Consider the following 25,659-nt stretch of genomic DNA (forward strand, 5'->3'; position numbering starts at 1 on the left):
CAGGATTTATTTTTTCTTAAAGAGCTTAATATCTTCCCTACACCAAAAGTACATTGCTTCTAGCCTCAACAGGGAGTTTTCTGCCAAGACTGCAGGAAAATAAAAAAACCATCCAGAACACAGAATATTACACTCAATTAATTACAGTCTTAATTGCTCTCTTCTTTTAACAGCCTAATGAATAGAGCAAGTTTCAGTTTCAGTATGTATATGTAGCCCAAAGTTTCAAGTCCAATAAAGGAGACAAGACTGGTTTGAAACGTCTGTGCTAAGATCAGACATGTTCCTGTAACCAGTAGTAAACACTCAGAATAAATAACGCATATGCCCCTTGCTTTCTTCCCAAAGGATCCAGGAGGTAACATGTAGGCTTTTCTCTGTACAGCCAGGAAAGTGAACCTTACAAGTCGTGGAAGCTGACAGCTTAGCTTAAATTTAGGAGAATCTGGCTCATTGTAGATCCCAGTCCACTGAACCACCTTGTGTCAGTGGAGCTTCTTCCTCTCCTTTCTTTGGGCAGAAGCTGGGTGCACTATTGACTCAACTGACGTTTCTGAGTCAGTAGTCTGAGAAGTATCCCAAGGCACACACAACTTTCATTTCAACCTTCCCGAGACACACTTCAAAGTGAGGTACCAGGAAGCCAGCTGGCAAGAGGCAGGCTCCAAATGTTTGCATAAACTGCAAGTTAACTATTAAACTATTGGCAAAGAGCCCAATTCTAGGCAGAGGCGCTTGCCCTCATTAAAGCCCAACAAAATAAAACAAAAACAAAGTCTCTAAGCTAAGCCACTCAAGATGTTACCTGTGTAAAACAAACATTTCATTTTAGCAGTCATTTTAACAATAAATTGGCCTTTTACTCACCCTTTGCACTGTGTACCTGCACAAGGCAATTTTTTGCTATTTAAAACCAAATCTGCTTGTCATTTCTAGCAAACCAAAAACCACCTTCTTTTCCCTCTAACAGTTTGCACACAAAAGGAACAACTGCTGTGATTTTTTTTTTTTTTTTAAGAAAAGCATAGTTCTCTCAGACATTCCTAGTCTCGAATGTCATACCTATCTTGCTGAAAATCCTGATGTGAAAGCTGAAGCATGCCATTTACAGACAATATTATGATAGCTGTTGTCAACTCCTTCATAATCTTGAAGTTCAAGAGACAGTCATTTTTTAGGCTTGCAATGGAAATTTAGCTTTGGCATGAACAATGGAGAGAACGGGCACATGTAGACAGATAATTCATTCAGACATGAGCTCAGTCAGAGCGTACTCCAAGCTAGCCAGACACAAGCCAGCTCCAGTTCAGAAGTCATAGAGCTGTGTTAGCACAGCACTGTGCCCACACTAATAAAACCTGCTGAGAGGCCGGGTATATTAGGCTGGGCACAGTCCTACGCTGTCTGGCCAACTTGAATCGAGGACAGAGGATTCTGGGTCTGTCTGCACCCATCCATGGGGATGCACACTCCTGTGCTGTAAGACTTCTGTGCACCTCTTCTACAACATATGGAAAAAAAAGAAAAAACAACAAAAAAACATTTCAAAGTAGAAGGGCTAGACTCCAGCACCATACATTCTTGAATTTAAGCATCTACCTCAGCCATCACCATGATACTGCTTTAAAAAGAAGACTTTAAAAAAAAAAAAAAAAAAAAAAAAAAAAAAAAAAAGAAGCAATCATTATTAGCACTACACGGCAGTAAGTGCTGGGGCCATCAAATTAATTCTGTTTACCCAAAAGCACTTCCAACAGCTCTGAAACACAACTGTCCTCCATAGCTGGAGCTTTTCCCTCAGGCATTTATTCTGTTGTGGAATAGAAGAACTGTAATTTAGTTCCTGTCAACATCTCAAAAAGCAAGGACACCTCTTAAGCGCTATTCATGTCTATTTCAAAGTAAACAAACAAATAGAAAATTAGGCAGTGCTTTGGAAAAATGGTGAACCCTAGTTCTTATGAGAAGCCAGAAAACTTTTCTGTGAAAAGAGATCAGGCAAAGCAGCAAATCATTAGCTCTTTAGTTTTGCTCCAAAACTGCACACAACTAAACTCATCTTTGTCTGTACAAAGGAAATTACTCAGAGTTCCAAGTACAGGAAGAAAATGTGTCTTAATAATCTACTGACATACAAACCAAAGGACAGGTGTGCATCTGAGCTCAAATAACTAGCCCAAAAGATCAAGGAATAGAAGCGTTAAAAGGAACACATTAATAACATTGAGTTTTTCTTAATAACAAATGCCCTGGAGCAGCTTAAGGCTGACATGACTTCTCCATTTCATATTTTCTTCATTTAAAAAGGAGATTAAAAAAAGCCAACAAAAACAGATTTAGCAAGCTACATACTTGATTTTTAGGAAATGCAGTAAGTAACCCTTCAATTATGCAATACTATTTGTGCCAGACCTTTCATTCTTGCAGGGCAGAATGAAAAAGGCAAACAGGGTAAACCAACAAGTTAGCAGAGTGTGAAACTTCTGTTTCAAAAATGTCTTCTACCTTTAGCTTTTCTATTGTCTAAAATTAATATTCCATGTTTTTATACTATCTGAAAATATTCACTTGCAATGAGCTATGGATTTTTGAATTAAAAAAATCATGCTGATACTTAACATGGCTTCAGCAGCCTTCAGATGTAAAGCCACTGACAGGAACTGCAGAAGTTCAGCTTATTCAAACGCCAGTTTTGCCTGGGTAGTACATTTAAAAATCAACTTTTAAAGTTCTCTTTATACACAACAGCATTAAAAAAAAAAAAAAAAAAAAAAAGGAGAGAACTGTTACATATGTTTATGCTTTAGCATTCATCATCTGGGAATCAACCATGGGTCCATTTTTATGCTCATGTGTCACTGTGACCCTAAAGCCCATAAAAAGGTATGATTGAGAGAAGTTCAGGTGGACTCAGGTCATCAAAGAACACTAACAAAGGAATATAACATAATGTTGATTTTCATGGGAATAGCCTGTACTCCACAAAAATAATAGACAATGGTAGGCAATATTTCAGTTTGTAGTTAATGTCTGTTAAGTGCAATTTGAGATCTAAAATAATATTTATACTTCTTAGCTAAAAAACATTCAATACTCACAGAGCCTTCTACAAAAGTGAGGCTTAAAGAGAGCAAAAAAGAAGTATTTTCCATTTTGATTTATAGTATGTGCAAGAATATTCAAAATAATACTTGCTAGAACAAGTTCCGACAACACCCATTGCTGGTGACAAATCAAGTCTGAAATATTTTTTTGGCTCAGTGGCAATGCTGGATGTGTACCTCTGATGTGCTATACCAGTCAGGTTCATATATCATGCATACTTGCACAAAAAAATCTCAATGCTCAATTTCCAGAGAGAAGCTGAACCGTAGGCTTAGTGACAGGAGGAATGCAGGTGGTTGGTTTTTTTTCTTCCATGTGAATTACTTAAATTCAGCAACCAGTCTATTCAAGTTTTACAAAATGAACAGACTTTGAAAATAAGGGAGTTTGTCTTCTCCAATCCCCTAATTAAAACGGAGATAGATAAAGGCTTGGAGAGCTCTCCTTAAACTTTACAATGAACAAGATAAATAGAAACACTGTGTGTTCAGCTTCTAACTACAGCTAATACATGGTCTTAAATACAAAAATATTTGTTGTCCCTACTCCCGTTATCTCAAGCATGGAACAGCTTCAGTAAACAAAGTGGTTAGAAACGGGTTCAAGAAATTGACAGTTTCCATCTGAAAAACAACCGGATATAAATGAAATGCAAAAACTTGGTGTATAAAAATGTACATTTCTTGAAATGCAAAAACTGATCTCTGCATCAGCTACTTATATAGTTTAAAATATTTTTCAAATTTAACGAATTTTGCAGTTTTTCCAGAACGTGAATAAAGTGACTTATGGAGAGCTGCACATAATTTTGACGTTCAGTCTGCTCTTCTGTCTGGAACATTTGCTTATATCCCCTAGTATTTATCTCCTTTCAGGCCATAACAAACTCTAGTGAGTGTAGTGTAGAACCAAAAACATAGCTAGAGTGAAATACAGGTGTAGTTTTCTGTGCAGCTCCCTAACGCCAGAAGGCATGCTGATAAGTCTCCCTAAAACAAAACCCACAGGAAGAAAACACACGCTTAACTGTTAAGCCTTTTGAGTGAAAAGCTTCTCAAGTGAAAAGCTCCAATTCAAGTAGGGCACTGAGCAGAAGCTACTCCTAAGAACCACACACAAAACCACACCATATTTCTTCATCAGGACAGAGAAAAATATTTAGTCCATGGTATACAGTGGCATTAAAGACACTAATGAAATATTTTTCAACAAAGCAAAACTATCACCTCAAAAGCAAGCTATACAGTTTCCTTTTAGGAATCCTTTTCCTATTAGCTATCTAAAGCAATTTTTCCCCATCAAAGCTCTACCTGAACTTCCTACTGCCACTAACCAGTTTTGGAACTGGCAGGAAAAGACAAATCGAAAGCTTTTTTTTTTAAATAATAATTTAGTATATAATATAAATAAGTTATGGTTAGCTTAACTTTATCATGAAAAGTCAGAGAATGTAGACAGGAATTTGCAGAAATCATTTTCCAACATGAAAACCTGACTGGCACCAACTTACTGACAGTTTTAAAAGAGCAGTATCAGCAACAATTTGTATTACTTACTGGCATGTAATAGATATTCATTTTAGGGGCTTCATTTGCAGTCATTAGCATTCCTAAAAAGAGATTTCCACATTAAAAAATGTTGGTCACAGGAAGATAATGTTACTTTATATAAATATGTATACACACAAACTATTTAATTCACATGTAGTAGGTTTGTACACAGGACTAGGAAAAAAAAGCCTGATAGCACTGCAATTAATAAAGCTTAATTTCTTATATATTTGTGCCTTTTGTTCTCTATCTTAAAAAAATGCTCAGCACAACTTAAACAACAAAGTTCTAACACCTGCAGACTGCCAATTTTCATAACAAATTTAAATAGTTCATCCCATAAAACTGTTTAGAACAAATCCAGGTAATACTACTTAAAACCTACCTTGGGCATAAACCGGTGTTATTAACACAAGGGGGTTTTGGGGATTTGTTTTGCTTTGTTTTTAAACACACATCTATGGTCTAAACAATGTCATAAATCATAATATGGTTTGCTGCTTGCTTCATATTTCATCTTGGAAATCAACAGTAGATTGTCAACACAAAACATGAGGCAGGATATTGTGGCATCAAATGCAAGTGATTATTAGCCAAGTGGAACAAATAAAATATGAAATATCTGTGAATATACCTAGGGAATGCTGTGAATACTCTGGATATAAAAGAACTATTGCAGAAATATTAAAGTCCACGGAATATCTGGAACTGTCACAAGACTAGGTATACACTCAAAATCAGAAACTCTCAGTTTCATTCTGCATGAGATCTTTGTAAGGACATTTGGCATATAATTTTATTTCAGCTTTGACTTTCCAGCATAGGTGATCACCATGTAATACAAGAAGATGCAGCACGAAGAAGAGAAGAGTAATCAAGTTAGATAACATTCTGATCCAGAAGTAACATATGCCATTGAGACTATGAATAATTGGGGCAGTTACCACATACCCAGAGGGCAGAAATATAATTTACACCCAACTAGAGGAACGCAATTAACATGGGTGGAGTAATCCTTCCTACCTAATCCTTTTTATTAAAAATACACAATGCAGCTGGACTTTTAATGTCAGAAAAAAGGGGGCTTGCTTTCCTGGCAAAGCAAGAAATTTGTGAAAGCTTAGTCAGCAAACTGAGGCTTAAAACCAAGCCTGGAAATGGTTACAGGCAGTTTAAGGAAAAAGCACGAATTCATAGTATATTTGGATAAGTTTTGTGCTCCCTGAACTTATCAGCACTTTTGGTACTACTACAGGAGACAAAGCATTTCTCCATTGACTGCATATGAATCACTAGAGATAAAACGATAGAAATTAATTCTGCAGGTGCTTCAAAGATGACAGCAAAGGGAAAACCTCCTCTTTGGGAGTCTTCCACCAATAGCTGAACGCAGGAAAGTTGTCTTCAGAATTTCAGCACATGGGTGGGCGTATACTAAGGGGAAATACAGAAACCAAAAAAAAAGGAACAAGTCTGTGAAAGGAGAAGTCTACTGTGCACTCTTCATTGTTTCAGCTCATTAGTTCTAACCAATTTTTACAGGAAGGGAGACCACACCCTAATAAACTGCACAGCAGTCTAGTGCGATTTCACTTAAAAGGGAAATAAATGAGAACTCTTCTATTACAGAAGCCATTTTACTAAGACCATATCTAGAAAGTGGTCAGTAATACAATATCATTCATTTGAAAAAATGAAAAAAATGGGGATGAAGCGGTAGTAAATGGGAGAGGATGTTTTAGAAAATGCAAAGCTTTTACTTGTAAAAAAAATAATTTATAATAATTGAAACAAATGATGTACAAATTTCTATACACTGAAAATGTTAAGTTGCAAAAGAGTTTGCTTCCCATAGAAAGCAATAGCACTGAAAATGGCTGCTAAAATAATTTAACTAAAAACAAAAATAAAGCAATGAAAAAAAACAGAAACACAGCTACTGAAAAAGATTAATTCACATTATACTGATCCACATCTTACCATATTTCAGAATGTTGTTACAAAATGGTTTCACTTCTCCATTTTTTTATTGCTTTCATAATTGAGACAACACAGCATTAAAACTGTTTCATTCAGCCGACATTTTTACGTAAAAAAAGGGCTGCAACTAATACGAGGTAGCAGCTACTTTGTTTTTTAAAACAAAACTGGAATATTACAACTATTCGAATAAAATTATAAATACAAGATGTAAAAGTAAAATATCTGCATGTACTAGATAGCTTTTCCTTAGGGGAAAACTGCTTTCTAAATGTAGGCTTAATGACTTCTGCTTCGTGACATTTCTGACATTATTCTCCTTAAGTCTGAAACAAGACCTGGGTGATTTTCATGAATCAACTTCTGAATTTTGACCCACATCAGTGAAATAAAGTTGGAAGAAGTGTTTTGTTCCATGCAGTGATGAACAGCAGAGCTGTTTTAAGTGAATGAAAGAGCGTAAGGGAAAGATTAGGGTACAGGCTTTCTGAGCAGTAGTTTCACATGAAGTCTGAGCATAGACTGGGCAAAGGTCTTGGGATTTGCTGTGCCACGCCAGCTTCTGAACATCCCAGGGTGCCCTGAGTGCTGAGATCCCAGTGACAACACTGACCGACACCCATACTATCAATTAAATGCTATTTCCTTTCCTGCTTTCCTCAGCTGCAACATTGGTATTACTGGAAGTATTTTCTGATTTTCAGATGTTCAGATGTAATTATTCTTTACATTCTAAGTGTGCATGAGGCATCTTAAATTTTGTAGAAACAGTATTTATCATAAACATGAAGTGCACCACCTCTCACCTTAAATCTCTTCGTTTTCACTGAAACACCCTCAAGTTTTTCACCCTCTGCCTTCACTGGGTTATAAATACAACCTAATTTTCATCCCACAACAGCTCTTAACAAAAGACCTCTAAACTGCTCTCCCTTTAGACATGGTCAGAGAAGAAAGAACAAAAATCAAAACTGACTTATAAAGGAATACAGAACTGGAATGCAGAGTCCACATGACTGGGATCAGACACACAGAAAACCAATGTCCCATAAGCAACTTTAAATAGACAGGTGCATTTAATTCTTTATGTTATGAGATTCTTCCTGCAGTCGCACAAAAATCATTTAAGCCCAAATCAGCACTTGAGGAAAATCTACATACCACAGAGACTGTAGAACATCCACAGTTGTGTAACATCCATCCTTATAGATATTTAAACTTGGCTGGTTATGACCTGAGCAACCTGACCAGACTTTGAAGTAGGATCTAACTTCAAAATTGGCCTTGCATTGAGCAGAGAACATACAAGCCCCAGAAGTCCCTTCTAAATTTTGCTAAGATTCTAGATAACTTAGTTGTCTTTCCCTCCATGCCATGATCCCTTCGTTATTAACACCGCATGAATGTTCATTCACTCCAGGACTCATTTGGATCAAATTGCTAAGCTCAAAGGTGAAACCTGGATGAGATGCTAAATGTAATTCACTTCAATGACCTTTTTCTGTAGTGCTCTTCCTGGGGCCTCTGTGGAAGAGGGAGGACCAGGTTTGGGTACCCGTGTTGCACAGCCCACACTGTTACTACAGCTGCTCTCCAACACCCCCAGAAGAACTCGTGTACAATCAGAGCACACAAGATGCACCCTCAGCGCCATGCTGTAAGCTCCCTCTTTGGCAGGCTTCAATTTTTTGCCTAAAGTATTTCTGGCACATTAATCTGGGAAAAACAAATATATTAGATTGCTATTGATACACTATTGAAGGCTCAGGAAAAAAACAAACAAACAAACAAAAAAAAAACAGTCCAATTGCTAAGTACTGGAAGACTATTCTTTTTCAAAGGGGTAAATCTGAGCAGCATGGAAAGGGGCTAGTAATTTCACCAAGATCCTGCAGACCCTTACGTTGCTGCTGCTGCATAAAGTCAAAAAGGCTTACCTTCTCAGCAGAACTTAGTATTTAAGATCTCATCTTACCAAAGAAAAAAAAAAAAAAAAGACATTCTTAACTGAAGTTGGCAGAAAAGACAAGATAAGTTTTAACTCGTTAGAAATCTCACTTATCTACAATCTTGAAATTGAGCTGCTGGTATGAATCAAAGTGTAAGTCGCTCTGTCTTCACTGCTACCTCTCTGAAATTAAGATAATAGCAGAGTGCAACACAGGCATTCTCTGATCAAGAATTTTGTCCTCTGACATCTTAAAGGCCCTAATTTTTCTTTCATCTTATTTGGTGCTGCTTTCTAAACAGGAAATGGGTGTTGTATACTCCTTAAGAACTAAGCAACTAAAAGCTAAAAGTTTAGTGCAGTACACGCAAAAATATTTTATACAATACAACCACTACTGTGTGAAGTATTTTTTCCTCACTAAGTAGGATCTGGAAACTAGTTAAAAGTGGACCTCTTTTTTGACCTCAATACATGGTATTACAATACACACCAAATTTGAGAAGTCAAAAAAAAGAAAAAAAGCACGCAGATCTGTGCATTTAGAATTCTACACTTACACATAAAAGCATTGCAGCTTAACCAGGGCACAGTAAGTACTATAACTAAAAAACAGGAAAGATCAAATGGCCATAAACATTTGTAAAAATTTGTAAACTCATTGTAAAGAGGTTTTTTCCTATCTCTAGAAAGCAAGCTCTAACTGATCTGGAGCTTAGCCTAGACAAAAGGCCAAAATTCCTTCTCTTATGAATGACTTCAGATATTTGAAAGGGCAGAAGAGGTCAATCACTCAAGTGACAGCACAACAGCTTCCAACTGCAAAGGTCTTCGATTTAATAAAGATGAAGAGGAACCAATGACGCTAAATAGCATGTAACCGTTTTTCTTAGTTCTGTCATAAGGAGAAAAGTAGACTTAATTTGCATCGCCTAAATAAAAAAGCCACAGTTTGGGTTAACACACGCTTTCCCTTTTGAACTTAATAAGACATTAATATATCTAATGTACCTGAATTTGGATAAAGACAGACATCATTGATGTCATATTCTGGCTCCATTGAAGTAAAAATCTTCCCCTGTAATTGAAGGAAGATAATAGATTATAAAGAATTCCAAACAATGTAATTAAATTTAGTAAATATAAACATTATGAATAGCCATTACAGAAGCTAAGAAATATGATGGTATCAAGATGGCAGAGATTTTGCAGAACAATAAAATGTTATTAAAGCATCTGATCATAACATAGAAACCTTGTACTGTGTTCTGTCTCCTATCAGATCTCTTACAAGGGAGTGTTGTCTACTGCTTATCAAGGACACAGCAATGTACTGTGGCACCTCTGATTTCTTGGCTTACACTTCTGTGTTGAAAATTCAAGTCAGTTCAGCTTCATTTTATTTTATTTTATGTAAAAGGAGGATGAGGTCCATAAGTTCGTGGTACATTGCCAGTGTAACCCTCATTTTGTTCAAGTCTGAATGCGGTAGTTTTAAGTAATTCCATTTTGTTAAGTACATTAGCTGAAATGATGGATGGGGAGTGGAGTTTCATTCTGGAGCTTGGTTCTTCCACCCTGCCCATGTCTACCTAAAATGAAATATGGCTCAGCACTTTATTTGTAAATTACAAACTGAGTATTAAAGAGGTCTAAACACAAAATTATATAAAAATAATGTAAGCATCCACTGGGATGTAGCTTAGATCAGAAATGAAGTTTTAATGGTTATTTAAGAACACGGTATAAGCAAGAAACATATTTAAAAAACTTAAGAATTGGAACAGAGTCTGAAAAACCCAGACAAAATACAGGTGCTCTTGTAAGCCAAGATGCAAGACAGCCAGTTAAAGAAGTGTGTCTAACAACTGGGCCACAGAATCCGAAGCATGAGAGTACATGCCTACACGGTTCTAAATGAGGGACAGGAACAGAGCAAATTTTCATCCTATTCCTCTTTTCTCTTTCCCTGCAGCAATCCCACCTACCTTTCTGGGCCCTTCCTTTCCCTCCCAGTTATATGCTGTTACCCCACCCACCTCTGGTCTCTCCCCGATGATTAATAAGAGTCCTCCCCCACGCCAGTCTTAGCAGACAAAAGCCTCATACTCCCCACCCCAAGGCACGTCTCAGCATGGGGCTATTCTGGTATCAAAGCCATATGCTCTCCACCCCACAGTCTGCCTCTGCAGTTGGTTCCCAGCCAGAGATAGTCAAGAACCAACATCTGGGAGAGGTGGAGCCAGCTGGAACATACTCTAGGAAGGAGTCCAAAGCTATCTTTGCCTTCCAGCAGTAAGAAACCCTCCCTTTTCCCACTGCACAGGCCACCTGACAAACCTTAGTGTTTCATTCTCAGAGAGGAAAATATCTATACCTAGGAAAATGAAGAGAGGCCACTGCAGATGTTTTAAATAATAACCAATAATTTATTTGCCCTTTAAAACAATAAAAAGTAACTGAAGAAAAGCTTACAAAAAAACTGCTTGCGATCTCAGAAAAAGAGGCTGTTGAAAGTTCATGAAGAAATACAACAATAGAGAAATGACTGCCTGAAATAGTTAGAAAATAAATGCCTCTAAACTACTATAACTGCTCCTGATATGTTACTGTTACATTACACAGCTAGAAAATCATAGATAGAGAATGGAGCAAGTTTTTGGGACTAGAATGATTAATGATAGTCCCTTAGACCAGACCAAATTACAGTGGTATTACTATGAATGTATAGGGTAACATATCTTGTGCAAGCTGCATTGATGGGGGACAAGAATAGCATAAGGTAAGAAAAGAAAGTCTTAATCAGATCGCAACTTCACTTATAGGTGCAAAAGACAGGGATAAAGATATTGTTTATTGCAACATAATCCATTAATACATCTTAATAAACATTGTAATTTGAAGCAGGTTTTATGCCTAGATACAAAATTTAAATAATTTTATGTGAAAACAAGCGGGACCTGATTTTAACAGTTCATAAACTGATCTACCTTTGAAGTTGCCCTTTTTTGAGCAGAGAACTGGAATGACCTCTGATGAAAAGTCAGAATCAGATGTTTCTAAGCACACTGAGAAACATACAGACTAGAGCAATGGCTAAGATACTTTGTGTTTAAGTCCCTCTATTGAAAGAAGCATCTTAAGCAGATATATAGTTTTTTGTTGTTGTTGTTTTTGGTTTTTTAGATGTTTGTATATCTTTACACCTGACAGGCTATTGAATACCTTCCCAGATACCAGCTTTTTTAGCCAGACAAGGCCAAATGCTATGTAAATTAGGACACATTAAAAACCCAGCTTCCCACCCTCAATTTCAGCCTCATTATTCAAGTTGCAGAAGAAAAAAAGTGAAAAAATCTGAATGCAGCAGCAGAGAAATACTTACTGTATCTTTGTTCCACATTTTTATGATTCGAGAATCTGCAGAGATAATTAAATCCAACTGATGCTGAAACTCAATTGACTTTATAGGCAGGCCATATTGGTGATCTTTGACTATTAATGGATTATTAGACCGGAGGTCATATAATAAAACCTTGAAGAATAAGAGACAGATTAAACTTACAATATTATAAAATCAAGAGGAAATCACACACACTAGGCCTTAACTAATGTTTTTGAGATGAGACATCTTGAGATGAGAAAAACAAATGAGATTTGTTTGCTTGTTTGTTTAAAAACATGGACAGGATCTCCATAAAAGAAATCATTTCAAGTTCTGAAAATGACTTATTAAGCGAGCCCTGCTTATTCTGACAATATATTTTAACTATGAAATACTTCAGTCTAGAAAAATTAAATACGAACTCAAGAATTTGCCATCTTTCTAAAGTCTTTTTAATTTTTATTGAAATTAAAATTGAAAAAAATGACTCTTTTCAAGACTCTTAGTATTTCTTAATTACTTGTATTTCACTTTTAGATTATTGTGTTATTCTTACTCACAAGATTAAAATTTTCAGATGCCCTTCTAGATTTTGTGAGTATCACTTTCACTCAGGAAAACACCACAGAATGCAATTATTCTTTTGAGTGAAATGGAGAGTACAGGCCATCTTTCAGAAACCTGTGTTTTTATCTCAAAAATTTCCTTTGCAACTTGAGAAAGACCTCAAATCTTTCATATGCCAAGTATGAATACTAATAATTTGGGGGAAAAACAGTAGTTGAAAGACAATTAATTCTGCTTCTGCAGCCATCATCAAGATACAGCATATATTTTGCATTGAGATGGCACTGGCAGAGTCTAAAAAAAAAAAAAAAAAAAAAAAAAGCTGTAACTTCCTCACATAATTGACTGTTAAGTCTTAAGAAAACTGCAGAATTCGAAGTTACCTAGGTTGGAGGTTGTGATGATTTTAAGCCAACCCTACGGTAATTCTAAAGAACAAGATAATCTGTTAAACTGCAAATTAATTTTGCCAATGACTATTGCTGCTCTACACGTGTAATTTATGGTCTTAGAAATACTTATCTTATTGTATATCTATATTGCATTAAGTGCACTCAACGTACAAGAGACCTGGACTGGCAACTGCAAGAAAAGGATCTTATAAGAACTGTTGCAGAAAAAGTTCAGTCTACCTGCCCAGTAGACGTTCCAACAGCCATTTTCAAAGCTCCATTAAATTTCAGCGCCGAAATAGATGGTAAACAATCTATCCTGCAAAGCACAATGCTTACAGTTAGACATTCTACCCGTAAGGATGCAAATACTTTAAATGTTAAAAATAGCTAAAGTAGTATCTGTAAATTAATTTATAGATACCACTCAAATACTACTTCAAGAAGCGAAATTGTTTCCATTCACAACTTGCACAGAAAATTAGTTATTGATCTGAGCAGTAATAGCTCAGTTTCTTTGTGACTAAAAAAACCCTCTATTCACACTATGAGAGATTCTGATGCAAAATGGGAACGGTTTCTAAAAGCAAAACTTAAAAAAAAAAAAACAAAAAAAACAACAAACACACACACACAAAAAATAAGAAATAGAAGAATGCACTTTGAAAGGTAGCCTTTACTCACTCTGTATCTGCTGTCACACTGCTTAAAGCACAATCCAGCAGCCCAACTCGATTTCTAGTTCTTGGATCCCAGCATTCCACTTTACCCTGAACAGATCAGAAAATATATTTCAAGCTTATGCAACAAATACCTGATATTGTGTTTAAATAAAATTACAAATTATTTCATCTATGAATAATTAATCAAATTTCCTAGTTTGACATGAGTTGTACTAATAAACACAGATTAAATATATGGAGCTTATATGCATTTAAACAAATGTGATCTGAATGAAAATGATTAATGCTAAATTTCCCCATATTAACTGGGTACAGAGGCTAGCCAATTTCTACAGGTAGCTATATTCTTAAGCAAGACAAAGCTATTTTTTCCTCATCTGCAAAATCTCACGCATCTCAGCAATGAAGACAGTTCCGAAATTGTACCTTCACCACACTCTAAAAAGTCATCTTGTTTAACAGATCTATACTTAACGCAGCAAATGAGATCAAATTAATTACGTAGGTTCCTGTTGTGATTTCTTCTTATCCTCATGCAAACTAATATTAAAGAGATACAAACACTGCTGCCCTTTTAATAAAAGGAATGCAAACATTTACCTCAGCTGTCCCTGTAGCAAACAAGAAGTGTACAGGATTTATGTCACAGACATTATTCTCTCTAAAACAGAAAAATAAGTAAGTTTAATGACCTCAGAATAATGTAACTAGAAAGATTTCTGTAATCACATATTGTTTAGCCCGGAGAAGCAAAAGCGGTGGGGGGAGGAGGGAGTACATGTGCGGATGGCAACCTAATAACAGATTCTCATACTTAAGAGGAGTTTATCAAGAATTCTGAGCTATCAGCAAAAATCAGAGACAGTGCTGATAACTTGAGATGGGTGAGGTTCCAACTGGATGTGAAGATAATATTTTTTATGCCTTGAGGATAATTAACTATTGGAATGAGCTGCCAAAAGAAGCTCTGGAATTTCTATACTCGGAGCTTTCAAGACCTTGTGGGCAAACTCATTTCAATTCAGTGTTGACCAAGTCTTGAGTAGGGGACTTAAGACTCAGGTTCTTTCAAACCCGAATGATTCTACAATCCTCTGCCCATGCCCACCACCCACCACCACACCTTTATATATTGCTCTGCTCACTGTAGTCTTAAATGACTCAATTACATCAGAAGGTCTTCCTGATGACATAAGTTAGAAGCACACATCTCCAACATATTCTGATGAACAGCCCGTCCTCTTCTCCCTCAACAGCTCAACATGGAGCCCTCTATTTCTCCAACAATTCTTTCAAAATACAAATATCTCTGATTATACTTCTCATCCCCCAAAAAATCCAAGTGTTCCTATTCCAAGACCTCCACCTATAACTCATCCAATTCCCCTGCCTAACAGCCTTTTCGCATCTTCAAGTTTCTTCTCCCTGATTCAGATTTCATGCTTGATGACCTAGCTCACCTGCTCCAGGATTATCCCCCACACCCCTTTTTCTTTTTGCTGCTACTCAGTTTATACAGTAGAGCCTGCCCAAATACCTCTTCTTCCTGTAAGCTCTCCTAGCCACTGAACACCAGCTGTTGCTCACCAACAAGCCACTTTTATCTTCTCAGGTCTCTACTTCTCATCTGCCTCTCCCCACACAAAAGAAGCCCAGCTGCTGCTACTGTCTGGTTTTCAAAAGTATCAGACACATGTTGGTGATATTAAATATATTTTTTATATATATATATATATATATATATATATATTTAATATCTTTGGGCTACTCCAAGAGCAGAAGGACAAAGACATGTCTGAGAAAGTACATACCCTGTGGGCAGATCTCTATATGACAACTAAATTGAGCAGTAATGGCAAAGTTTTAATGAAATGCTCTTAAGATCAAGTTATATAATACCTATTACGTGTCTACATTAAGCAATTTTAATTGAGTTTTCTTCTGTGAATGTTTTAAAATGTAAAAACTTGAACAAAGAATTACAGAACATAAAATAAAGTCAAGCTGAGGCTCAGCATATGTTTCTTTTCAACTCTACAACATAGTTGGGAATATTCAGATACAGTAGAGATGGCGAGCATATTAGGAGTTTGGTTCCACCTGGTGGAAAGAAGACAGACGGACATGGTGCATTACAGACACTTACGAAGCATCAGTTTGCAGGGAGTTGAGAAACCTTCCTTGTTCCAGATTTAGCCTGAATACTTCAGAACTACAAAGAAAAAAAAAATCACAATTATTCCTTTCTCTTACAAATACTGAAAAAAGGATAACATGTACGTTCACCAGTGCTATTTACTACTCCGCAGTACCCTATCAACTACTCTTTTGCCAGGAAAAGATGCATTAATCCCTTTTTTAACATCCTTAAATTTCCTACAGTTTGCATTACAGCTTGGATTACTAAAAGCTCTTCTCAAAATGAGATCTTCAAAGTTTGAAACAAATTTTATTTTTACTGTCTTCTCACAAATTCTGTTAATTATTTCATGTGATTGAAATGTGAAACATTGAAACAGTGAAACACTGTTTTACTCCTATTCTAACAGTAAGAAAAAGCTATGTTGGTTGTTTTATATCTCATTTTCCTTACTTAGATGTCAAACACTTTTAAAACAGTACACTGAATTGCAATTTTGTTGACAAAATAGCTAACAAATCATTAAAGGAATGAAAGTCTTAAAACAATGAAAAACTAAATTAATCTTAGACTTATACTTTTTTTTTTTTTTTTTTTTTTACATACACAATCTCTATTTGGAAAGAAATACTGCTTTTTCAATAACATTTTTAACTTTTCTAGTATTTTAATATTCATTCTGTTGTTGGAAAACATTCCTAACAAGTGAAACAAAACAATCTATGTAATCAATACCTTGCTCCTACAAAATACAGGTCACATGATGGATAATGATAAGAGAAATCTCTACCAAATTTTGGTATTCTTGTCCTGTAGTAATGGCCTTGTTGTGAATGAAACTCCACAAATCTGTCACACTGCAGGAAGACAATCTGAAAATAAAATAGAAAGAACTGAAACATACCAAAGCAGATGACAGCAACTCATAACACAACCTCAGATTTTTCCAAGCTCACACAGGCTAGCCATAACCCAGTTAAATAATTTCCATTAAAATAATAGAATTAACTAGTGCTTCTTCATTCTCACCAACCACAGCAAAAGCTCCATTACCAAAGATATTATTCTCTCCTAAGTCTAAGACTTAGTCCAAGTCTAAATTTTAGGAAAGCACTGAGACGTTAACTGGTCTTATGGCTATCAACATGAATGAGAGCCAAGTGTGCTCTCACTGTGAAAATGCCAACAACCCTCAAAATGATACCTTAGGAGGTTAGTGAGAGCAGACGGGGGAGAATGTGTTTTCATTTCTCCACACAGTGCTCATTACAACAATTTATTCAGTGAATTTGTGGAACCTCAATGCTTGCAGTTTTTGAGATTACTGGCACAAGTCCTGCTTCAAGCATTAAATGAACTCTAGGTGTCCCCTACCAATAAATATTTTTTATATTTTTTATGAAGTACCATTCCCTCTTTTTACCATGCTTAAAAAATTAAGACAGCTACTTGAAATTAATTTTATTTCTAGCTATTTAGTAAATTTCAGGAAAATGAAATTGAAGCTAAGGTTGTCAAGGCTTCAGTCTGCAATACAGTACCAATTTCAGTTTCAAAAAACACAGAAGCCTTACTGTTAGTAATAAGTCAAAAAGACTGCTGAACACGTTGAGAATACATTTCTCAGCCTCTCAAATAACTGTTTGGTCTTTACAACCAGAAACTTTATCCCACAGACAGGCAGGAGGCGACTCTACTGTACCAGTCACCTTCTTCATCCACTTGTGTTCACACACATTCTTGGAAAACTCACAGGGGAAAACTTTGAGAAGACCTGAGTTAGAAGGTTAGATGATAATGCCTCTGATTAAATGAAAATTTTCATTATGACAAGCCTGTACCAATAATGCTAAGGTCTCTTCTAAGAAAAAAAAAAATACAATGACAAATTAAAAATGTCTTGTCCTAATGGAAACAGCAAAATTATGTGCTTAAATTGTGTATTTCATTTGGCACATAACACCTTGATGAATCAACAAAGCAAAGTTTAGAGGAGGAGGCAATCTGGTACAATGTTTCACAATTTTTGGATCCTGAACAAAATTTGAATTGATAACTATGAACCTGAAAAAGGCTAACAGTTCTAAGAATTCATCTGTTCCTTCCTGGTACAGAAGTTCATAAAAGAACACATTACTTTCTTCCAGTTTTTGCCTCATTCCTATGCTTATAATTATCATTTCTACAACAAATCAATCTAACCCAGTGGTAGCTATTCTGTATCTCAAAAAAAACAAACAAACAGTATGTGGGCTACGGTCACAAGTGATTATAACTGAATGTTATCCTGACAAGAGAAACTAATTATGTTTTTCACATTAGTTTGGTTATAGGATAGATCGTTATACGAAGCTTTTCTCTACTGCAGACAAAAGATTTGAAAAGTGGTAAGGCAAATTATAATACAAAGAGGTAAAGAAAACAAAAAACATTTTAAAAGGTACAAAAAATGTTTATCCTGTTTGATTTGTGTTTGTTTTTTTAAAAAATCTGTTCCAAAAGTTCTTGATTGGCTGCCTTTACTATATATGAAAATACATTTTAATAGACATATTACACAATTTTCTCATTTATACATTGAAAACATTAAACATACCTTTGAGTAATCATCTGATAAAATCTCAAATGTAACCACTAGAGGAGAGAGCAAGAGAATTTCAAGTTAACTAAGTAAGCAAATTTATTTGCAAACATTGGCATATATCCTGAAAATATTTACACTTATTCTAACCTTTAGTCATATAAGTACTCCCCACAGGTGTCAATGCATAATACAGACATTGTGATAAAATCTTTAATTATATAACTTTATTTGCAAAATAATAAGTAGTTTCAGAAAACTTTAGAAACCTATGAAGCATCTTGTAATCTTTTTAGTCATTCTTGTACATTTGACATGTTCCTCAACACAATGCTCAGCCATGTATTTATTGGCTTGGGGAATGTTTAATGAAATGGTTTTGAGTAAGCATGTGGTCCATGGATCTTTGGTAAACTGTCAAAAATGATAAAAAAAATAAAAACAAAAAAATAACGTGGGGTCAGATGTACAACATGCAGATCTGCAGACCTGACGTTTCTAAGGAGTCAGCTTCCACAGAAAAAGCTTAAAGGGTCCAAAATTTAATAGCTACTGTCTATGCTGAAGACCGCAACATATTGAACTTTGCCTAGTTTTAAATAAGGTGGGTCAGGAACATTAGGGAGTAGCTGCTTCATCTAAACTGTTTCCATTTAAATGAGGTAACTCATTTAGGATTACCTGAAGTGACTCTATGCTACAATTCAAGCTAAACATACTTGACAGTGTAGAAGCCAGTTCAGAAAAATTAACTTCAAGCTCTAATTAACTGCAACAATTTACTACTACAGTGACTTCTCTTTCAAAGTGGGTCTCTCTTACCTCACCTTCCTCTCCCCAGCTTCTCCTACTGTCTCCCCTCATAGTACACTGTAGCACCTTCTCTTTACTCTACTAGACTCCTTACAGTACTGAGGCACCATTTAAGGAAACATTATCATGCCCTACTCCTCTTTTCCTGACCTAATTAAGGCAGTTTTCATTTTTATTTTATTTTTTTTTACATCACATATCAAAGTCAGAGCAATTCCAGTATCTGGAATTCTCAGTAGAGATTCTGGAAATCTCAGTAGAGATTCAGGTCTTCCTCTGTATTAGTCTTCTGCCATTGGTTTAACAACAAACAAAATCCTTCTCCAACACTATACACCCTAAAACTTCAAGCTTCAAAGCTGCAACAGCTCTACCTCCTCTCCTAGCCTAAGTTTCAGCAGATTCTCCCTTCTCATCCTCTAGATGACTCCTCGCTTTCACCACCACAGTTGTTCTCCCTCCAAAATACTCCCAAAAAGGGTGAAGTTAGGGCCTTCCGCATGCTGCCATTTAAGCCTTGTTTCAAAAAAAAAATAAAAAATAAAATAAAATAAAAAAACAAATAAAAGAAGACCAACCAATCCACCAAAAACCAACCAAAAAAACTACCCTCAGAAAGAATTCTCTGTTTCACAGAGGGAAGAAAAAAGATGTAGAACTGGACACTACCCAACCATCATAAGCACACAGCACTCCCCAAACAGAGCAGCCTTCAGCCACATTCACTCTCTGAGCCCCACGCTTACTGGCTCAGGGTAGATCTTACTCCTTTCATACAGCTCCAAGAGAGGAAGGAACTTTATAGAAAAAGAAGGAAAAATACAGAGATAAAGACTAGATGAGATTTTACTCTAAACTCTTGTGTTTCTCTGAAATATAATCTGTCCCCTCAGCACAGGGAGAGAAATTTGTATTGAAGTCCAACTTGAATTATATATGAAATACATCATGCACTAGCAGCCATAGCTTATACTAACCTTCAGCATCTAAACACCTTTCAAATTTCTGGGATAACTGATAGGTATCATAACAGCGGATCCTTGGCTTGTAAGTTCCTGAAAGAACAAATTGATCTTTAGTAAAACACTTAAACAAAAAGATAACATTAAAGTATGTATCAAACAAAAACAACAACAACAAAAAAAAACACCAAAGAAACAAAACACTTATGCATACAGTCTTTAATGCACCTCAACTATGAATATTCTCATCTTAACAAGGCCTCAGCAACTGGAAAAACAATCCCTAAGGTTATATTTCCAAAAAGCCTGTTTGTTGGTTTTTTTTTTGCTTTGGTGTCTGAAAGTACTCTCTATGTACATTCTTGTACTGAATGCGTCACACAGTACTTAGTAGTATCTTCCAGTAAATCTGCAAGATCAACTCTCCTTCTGCTATTAAATCCGACTAAAGTATTCATGTTAGGATCCTGCTCTGACAGTTATAAAATTTAGCATAACCTTCCATCCTTTAGAAAAAATACTCAAACAACAATGTTTAGAAGTTATTTAAGCAAGTTTATTAACACACAATAAAAATCACAGAATCATCTAGGTTGGAAGAGACCACGAAGATCACCTAGTCCAACCTCTAACCTAACACTAACAAGTCCTCCACTGAACCACATCAGTGAGTTAGGATATGTTAATTTGGATATGTAAGTTAGGATATATCCTATATAATTTGGAACTTAGTGTTCAACTGTATTATAAATAGAAGGGTATCTGTATTCTAAAAATAAACCTTTCACAACATCACTATTAAGACATCCATTGTGTTACATCTTAAAAATAGGCTTCCAAAATCTATTCACAGCTCCATTTAAAGCAGTGAACTCCATCAATTTTACCTGAAATATTAAAATAATTCTGCATTAAAAAGTTTCTAGTACTTTTGGCCTCTGCTACAGAGGGACCCTCAGTTAACTCACCAACTGCCATAATATACTGTCCATCTCTTGATACCTTAATCTTTGTGCAAACTGTGGGCATTTCAAAGTCTTGAATAAGTTCAATTCTTCTACGGATATCTACAAAGAAAAGAAATATCAAAACATAAAATTATTTCAAAAGCTAGAACTATTGTATTGGTCCCAAAAACTGCAATGATTTTTTAGAAGCACATTGAGTTCACTGAACACAGGGAATATCTTTCAAGATCTTTTAAATTATACTTAAATATTCACCTTTACCACACGCTATCAGGTAAACTTTATTATAAAGTTTGCTAACACCCAGAAGCAGGCTATCACCTTGCAAAACATGGTGTCCAACAGACATTCTGAGATGGTAATTAGGTTACAAATTGTGTAAAATATTAGTGAATGTGTATCACACATTCTACACAACAAAGATGTTGTATAATACATTCCATCATTGTGTTAAACCCATGCATTTTTTTTTTAGTTGTTTTATACCATGCTTCTTACAGTATGTAAATAGCCATATTTTACTTCATATCACAGAATGTTAGGGCTTGGAAGGGGCCTTGAAAGGCCACCTAGTCCAATCCCCTTGCCAGAGCAGGAATACCTATATCAGGTCACACAGGAACAGGTCCAGGCAAGTTTTGAATGTCTCCATAGAAGGAGACAATCCCCCTGGGCAGCCTGTTCTAGTGTTGTCACCCTCAACAAAAAAAACGTTTCGTCTCACATTTAAGCGAAACCTCCTGTGTACTAGCTTGCACCCACTGCCCCTCATCTTATCATCAGATGTCACTGAGAAGAGCCTGGCTCCATCCCCCTGATGCTCACTCTTTACATATTTATAAACATAAATAATATCACCCCTCTGTCTTCTCTTCTCCAAGCTAAAGAGACCCAGCTCCCTCAGCCTTTCCTCATAAGGGAGAGATGTTCTGTTCCCTTAATCATCCTCATGGCTCTGTGCTGGACTGTCTCAAGCAGTTCCCTCTCCTTCTTGAGCTGAGGGGCCCAGAACTGGACACAATATTCCAGATAATAATATGACATAACAATATTCCATATAACAAGTTTAGCCTAAAACGACGAAGTTCCTGCACTCTAATAAAATGCATAAAGGAGCATATAGTCGGAGGTTATCATGAACTATACATGGAATGCATCCATCACATTCCATGTATCTCTACAATCTCTCAATATTTAATGCCAGAAATGTAAAACAATAGCAGTAATGCTCTATTCACACAGTACTACATAGGATGCTGAAGTATGGCCTTCTAACATTACCTATAGCTTTATATTTGCACTGATTAAAATGAGCTCTGCATGAATGTCCTGTATTTGTTAACTGCCTGCTTCTGGCCTTGCATGGCATTTATGTGCCACCTCGTACTGCTGAGGACCAAGTGATGGAGAAACTCACCCACATCTTTCTTCTGTAACGCTCTTTTCTTCCTGTCCGAGAGCCACTGTACAGAAACACGTAAATCACTGTTAAGTTTATCACATGTAATGGGCACAGAGAACTATTAAAGCCTATCACATTGGAAAAAGTAGGAAGTTTAGGATCTGTCTGGAACATGAGGCTTTGTTTTTTTTTAACTATATTAAAAAAATCTAGTAGTAAGTTTAATCATTACTAAAGACACTTTAAAAACCAGTGTTTTAGAGGCTGTAGAACAGCACACCTAAAGTGAGAGCCACACGTGTTCAAACTGTACTTTAACACATGAAACATTTAAAACCGTTTTTCAGCTACACATCCTCTCCGTTCCACACAAGAGGGTCAGGCCAGGCTTGCGAGCCGCTTTAGGACGAAACATCACCCCAAATATTTCCGCAGCACGGGGGCCAGCAGCTCGAGGGGTCACAGCGGGCCTCGGCCCCCTCACGGCGGGCGGCGAGCGCAGCCCTGCCCGCGGCGGGGCGGCCCCTGGGGAGCGGCCCCTCGCTCACCTCCGGGAGGCTCCTGCCGGCGCTCAGGCTGTAGATCTTCACCTCGTTGAGGCTAGAGACCTGCATGGCGACGGCCTCGCACGCCTCTTCCTCCCGGCTGGAGGGGAAGCGGAAAGCGGCTGGCTTTCCGGGCTGCCGCTTTAACCCGGCAGCAGTGCGCCGTGAGGCGGACGCTGCTGAGGGGACGGGGGTGGTGTGGTGTGGTGTAGTGTGGCGGCTGTGCTGCGCCACAGCTCGTAGAGGGGGACTGGGGACGTTCACAGCCCGCCCCGAGGTGTAGATAAGTTGTCACTGGGTGAGGGAGGTGTTAGGCAAAATCCCATTTTATAACCTTAACGCTTAGCGCCTGCTGTCTGCCCGAAGTGTGGCCATTCCTCACAGCCAAATGGCAGAGGTAGGAGCAGCCTGTGCAGACGCGGCTGAGGAGGTTGATTTTCTTGCCCTACAGCGAACCCTGCCCACTGTCGATGAAAATCAATCAATCAGAATTTGGTTGAGCAGCATCTTGCCAGCAAACATAAAAATAAAATAAAATAAAAAATTGTTAGTGCTTTGTACCATCACCGTCTGAATAAGACTGGACACGCAAACGTCCTACCATTCCTATTTTAGTTTACAAGAACAACTAAGACAGAAATTATATGTATCTAATTTGTATATTTTCTAGAAACAAAATCACAACTGAGCTTGTATCACAACAACACAATTCTGCTACAAGTTGCAACAACTGAGTTTGTGTCACAACAATGCATAATTCTGCTACAAGTTATAAACTGAAGCTGTGTCAAATAAATCTTTTGTATGATATTCCCTGGATGATGTATTTCAACGACAGTACCAATTTCATGACTAGAAGGAACTCTTCTGCTTCATATCATTAGAGGGTCTTACAGCTGAGATTCACACAAGATCAACACACCAAAATATAGGTGTTTGTGTGGGTGCTAAGCTCCTGCTTCAGAGAGCTAAGTCTTCATAGACTTCACGTCTTCATAAATCTTCAAGTCTTCATAGTCTTCAGAGAGCTAAGTCTTCTTAAATGTGGGTTGTCTAAAGGCATTTGAGATGCCGCATGGTATCCAAGACACCTAGATAGTGTTGGCACAAGACCTATGGAAATCCCATGCCCTTTGCAGCATGAGCTGGAGGCCAGGCAGGTCGTGCAAGGACATCTCAAATGGCACTAGAAGCTCACACCTGACTCATCCCTAGTGAGTGCAGTTAATGATGCCTGAGGAGCAATGTGGCACGTTAGCCACCAGGTGTCTACTTCGGGGTGAGCTCAATCTTCTTTCTAGGTTCTACTGTCTAATAACTTAGACCATCACTAGCTGATAAATCTGAGCATGGCCGGTCACACATTTGAGACATTTAATAAAGTTTAAAGGTAAAAGATCAACTAGAATGTGGACTATTAAAGTTTCAGTCCAGATAATTTTGGAGCAGCAGATCTGTGTGTTACAGATAAGTTCAAAAAAATCAAAATCTGAATGATGCGGTTGAAGCTTTGATTAAACTTTTTGTTTCATATGTACAATGAATCTTTCTTGTATGTAGTAATCATATACTTTCAGATTTTTAGTTCAATTAATATAGGTGAGTAGTTAGGTGTGCTGACTGCAAATAGGTGTGAGAGAATGCTTTCAACTAGGAGCAAATAATTTCTCTTGGTTGCCTTTTGTTTGTTTGTTTGTTTTGTTGTTGTTTTTCTCTTCTTTTCTGGTTTCAAAATCTATTGTGGACATTACCTTGTGACATACAAGATACAGTGGTGTTCTGGAATGTTATTGTGATAAGCAAACTGAAAGGGATCTTTGCTTATTTTATTGGTAACTAGACAATATCCATTCCGTATATAAATGCATAGAGCTAAGGAATTATGATAGAGAAATATTTTGCATGTTAATCCTAAAATAAGTGAAAATGTTTTCATTTAAATAACAGTATTTTACTATCTACTATCAAGTCATTTTAAGAGTTCCTTCACTGAGATATTTGAGACTAATTTAAATACATTACTACTGTAATACACTTGCAGGACTAGGAAATAAGATTTTAAAAGATTCTTTTTAAGCAGAGGAAAAAAAAAAAAAAAAAGACATTACTGGAAGACTATGCAGGTAATGTATATAGTAGCTGTATAAATTGTTTTATAGAGAACAACAGCTCTGTGGTTGCTGTTTTGCAAGACAAAACATAAGCTTTTCCATTAAGATCAATGTCATAACTGTCTAGGTAATTAAGTTTGATTACCTGTTAGAGAAATTTGTCTGGGGAGATATTTCAAATAAGGTATTAATGCTTTTAACGACTATTTGGAGGCTGTGTTTTGCACACTAGTGTGACATATGAAGAAGTACTCATAAACATAGAGAAAGGCAAAGTCACACAAAGCTTCCTTGCATTGATGGATCGAAAGGAACAGAAAGACACATGATGATCACAAGGGAATGAAGTGGCTTTGAGGTCACATGGCACAGCACACAGTCCGAGCTAGGGAAATGGCAGGGGACACAGGAGCTGCCATAGCCGTGTTAGCAGCGGTATGCAGCACACTCCTACATCCCGTGGTAGGAGCTATGTTGCTGTGTGATCCTTCCTTCCACCACCTTCACTGCTGCTTCATCCAGAACTG

At 36.8% G+C, this 25,659-nt stretch overlaps 1 protein-coding gene across 2 annotated transcripts in view; it reads right to left on the bottom strand.

Moving 5' to 3' along the window:
- NOL10 (nucleolar protein 10) overlaps window positions 1–23,119 on the bottom strand; it is a 49,017-nt gene extending 25,898 nt beyond the window's left edge. For both annotated transcript variants that reach the window (XM_084283511.1, XM_084283510.1), the window contains exons 1-13: window positions 23,025–23,119; window positions 22,492–22,537; window positions 21,075–21,173; window positions 20,122–20,199; window positions 18,347–18,384; window positions 16,486–16,622; window positions 15,757–15,822; window positions 14,211–14,271; window positions 13,612–13,697; window positions 13,168–13,246; window positions 11,969–12,118; window positions 9,595–9,661; window positions 4,662–4,714 (exon numbers count right to left, since the gene is read on the bottom strand). In XM_084283511.1, coding sequence (XP_084139637.1) covers window positions 4,662–4,714; window positions 9,595–9,661; window positions 11,969–12,118; window positions 13,168–13,246; window positions 13,612–13,697; window positions 14,211–14,271; window positions 15,757–15,822; window positions 16,486–16,622; window positions 18,347–18,384; window positions 20,122–20,199; window positions 21,075–21,173; window positions 22,492–22,537; window positions 23,025–23,090 — 1,026 coding nt within the window. In that variant the 5' untranslated portion in view covers window positions 23,091–23,119. The remainder of the gene's footprint in view (window positions 1–4,661; window positions 4,715–9,594; window positions 9,662–11,968; window positions 12,119–13,167; window positions 13,247–13,611; window positions 13,698–14,210; window positions 14,272–15,756; window positions 15,823–16,485; window positions 16,623–18,346; window positions 18,385–20,121; window positions 20,200–21,074; window positions 21,174–22,491; window positions 22,538–23,024) is intronic.
- Window positions 23,120–25,659: the final 2,540 nt, after the last annotated feature.

This window comes from Netta rufina (assembly GCF_964035555.1).
Source record: "Netta rufina genome assembly, chromosome: 3".
Taxonomy (NCBI): Eukaryota; Metazoa; Chordata; class Aves; order Anseriformes; family Anatidae; genus Netta; species Netta rufina.